This window comes from Bremia lactucae, linkage group LG6, assembly GCF_004359215.1.
Source record: "Bremia lactucae strain SF5 linkage group LG6, whole genome shotgun sequence".
Lineage (NCBI taxonomy): Eukaryota > Oomycota > Peronosporomycetes > Peronosporales > Peronosporaceae > Bremia > Bremia lactucae.
Window position 1 is genome coordinate 3,376,236 of NC_090615.1, and position 1,081 is coordinate 3,377,316.

At 48.0% G+C, this 1,081-nt stretch overlaps 1 protein-coding gene across 1 annotated transcript; it reads left to right on the forward strand.

Moving 5' to 3' along the window:
* Positions 1–545: 545 nt before the first annotated feature.
* Positions 546–800, forward strand: CCR75_007472 (uncharacterized protein; the record flags this gene model as incomplete). Its single annotated transcript, XM_067965532.1, has 1 exon — positions 546–800. The coding sequence occupies one exon, from the start codon at positions 546–548 to the stop codon at positions 798–800; it is 255 nt and encodes an 84-aa protein (XP_067818157.1).
* Positions 801–1,081: the final 281 nt, after the last annotated feature.

Consider the following 1,081-nt stretch of genomic DNA (forward strand, 5'->3'; position numbering starts at 1 on the left):
TTGCGTATGAAGACAACCAGAGTGCGATTGCTATTGCGAAGAACGAAGGCTATCAAAGTCGAGTGAAACACATTAATATTCGCTATCACTTTGTTCGCGACCAAGGCAAGGCAATGTAATTCAGATGGAGTATATTGAAACCAAGTCACAGCTCGCCGATTTTCTAACTAAGACAATTTCGACCAACAAGTTCCAATAACTCGTGGCAAAGACAAACGTTGGAGACTTCTTGTCGAGGAGGAGTGTTGATGTTGGACATTTGTGTACGCTCAAACGTCATGATGACGTTTGATTGTAATCGTTTTGCAATGGATACAGAAAGTGAAACTACAGCACCAGGTTATATGAAGAAAGAAACGACTCATATGAGACCTTTGTAGTGCTTCTTCAAAGGAGAAGCTGATTGCATTTGTAAGTTTTCAAACGACGAATATACTTTCCAATTTACTTCCTGACTACGAGTTGTCTCCTTGCTATAATATCTCTACATAACTTACCAATAGACAGTCAGGTGCCGAGGCCCACCTGACACCTTCATCGCTTTAATGAGCGCGTCAAACAGCTCCCGCGACGTGGCGGTATTGGTGGGCGGTGTTCCAGCAGCCTCGCCCGCAGCTGCAGACTGTGACGCTAAAGCAACCGCGTGGACTGGATGCACCGTCGAGTCTGAAGCATCCACATCCGTCCTCTCCGTAGTGACTAAACCCGGGTCTGACTCCAACCTCCCGGATCCAGCAGACCCCAAGGGAGCTAATCCCATCCTTGCCAAAGCCGGGAGGCCAGACGATGGTGCCGCGTGACCACCGAATGGGGTCGAGCCCCGACGCTTCTCTACGTGCGGCATTATGAGTCAAGTCGGCGTGACCGGTATTCGGCTTCAACCCCACGAAAAAAAAAACAAGAACGCGCACGCCGTCACCGACGTGGTGACGGCGTAGTGGTCGTCGTTCAAAAGAAGCTGGCGTAAACTGTTTATAATCTTTCTCCTGTACACCGCAAATTAAAGAGAAGTTATTCAGCGAAGAAATTTCTTACGAAAAACGACAGAAATTGAAACACACAGAAGCTGCGGCATGCTTGC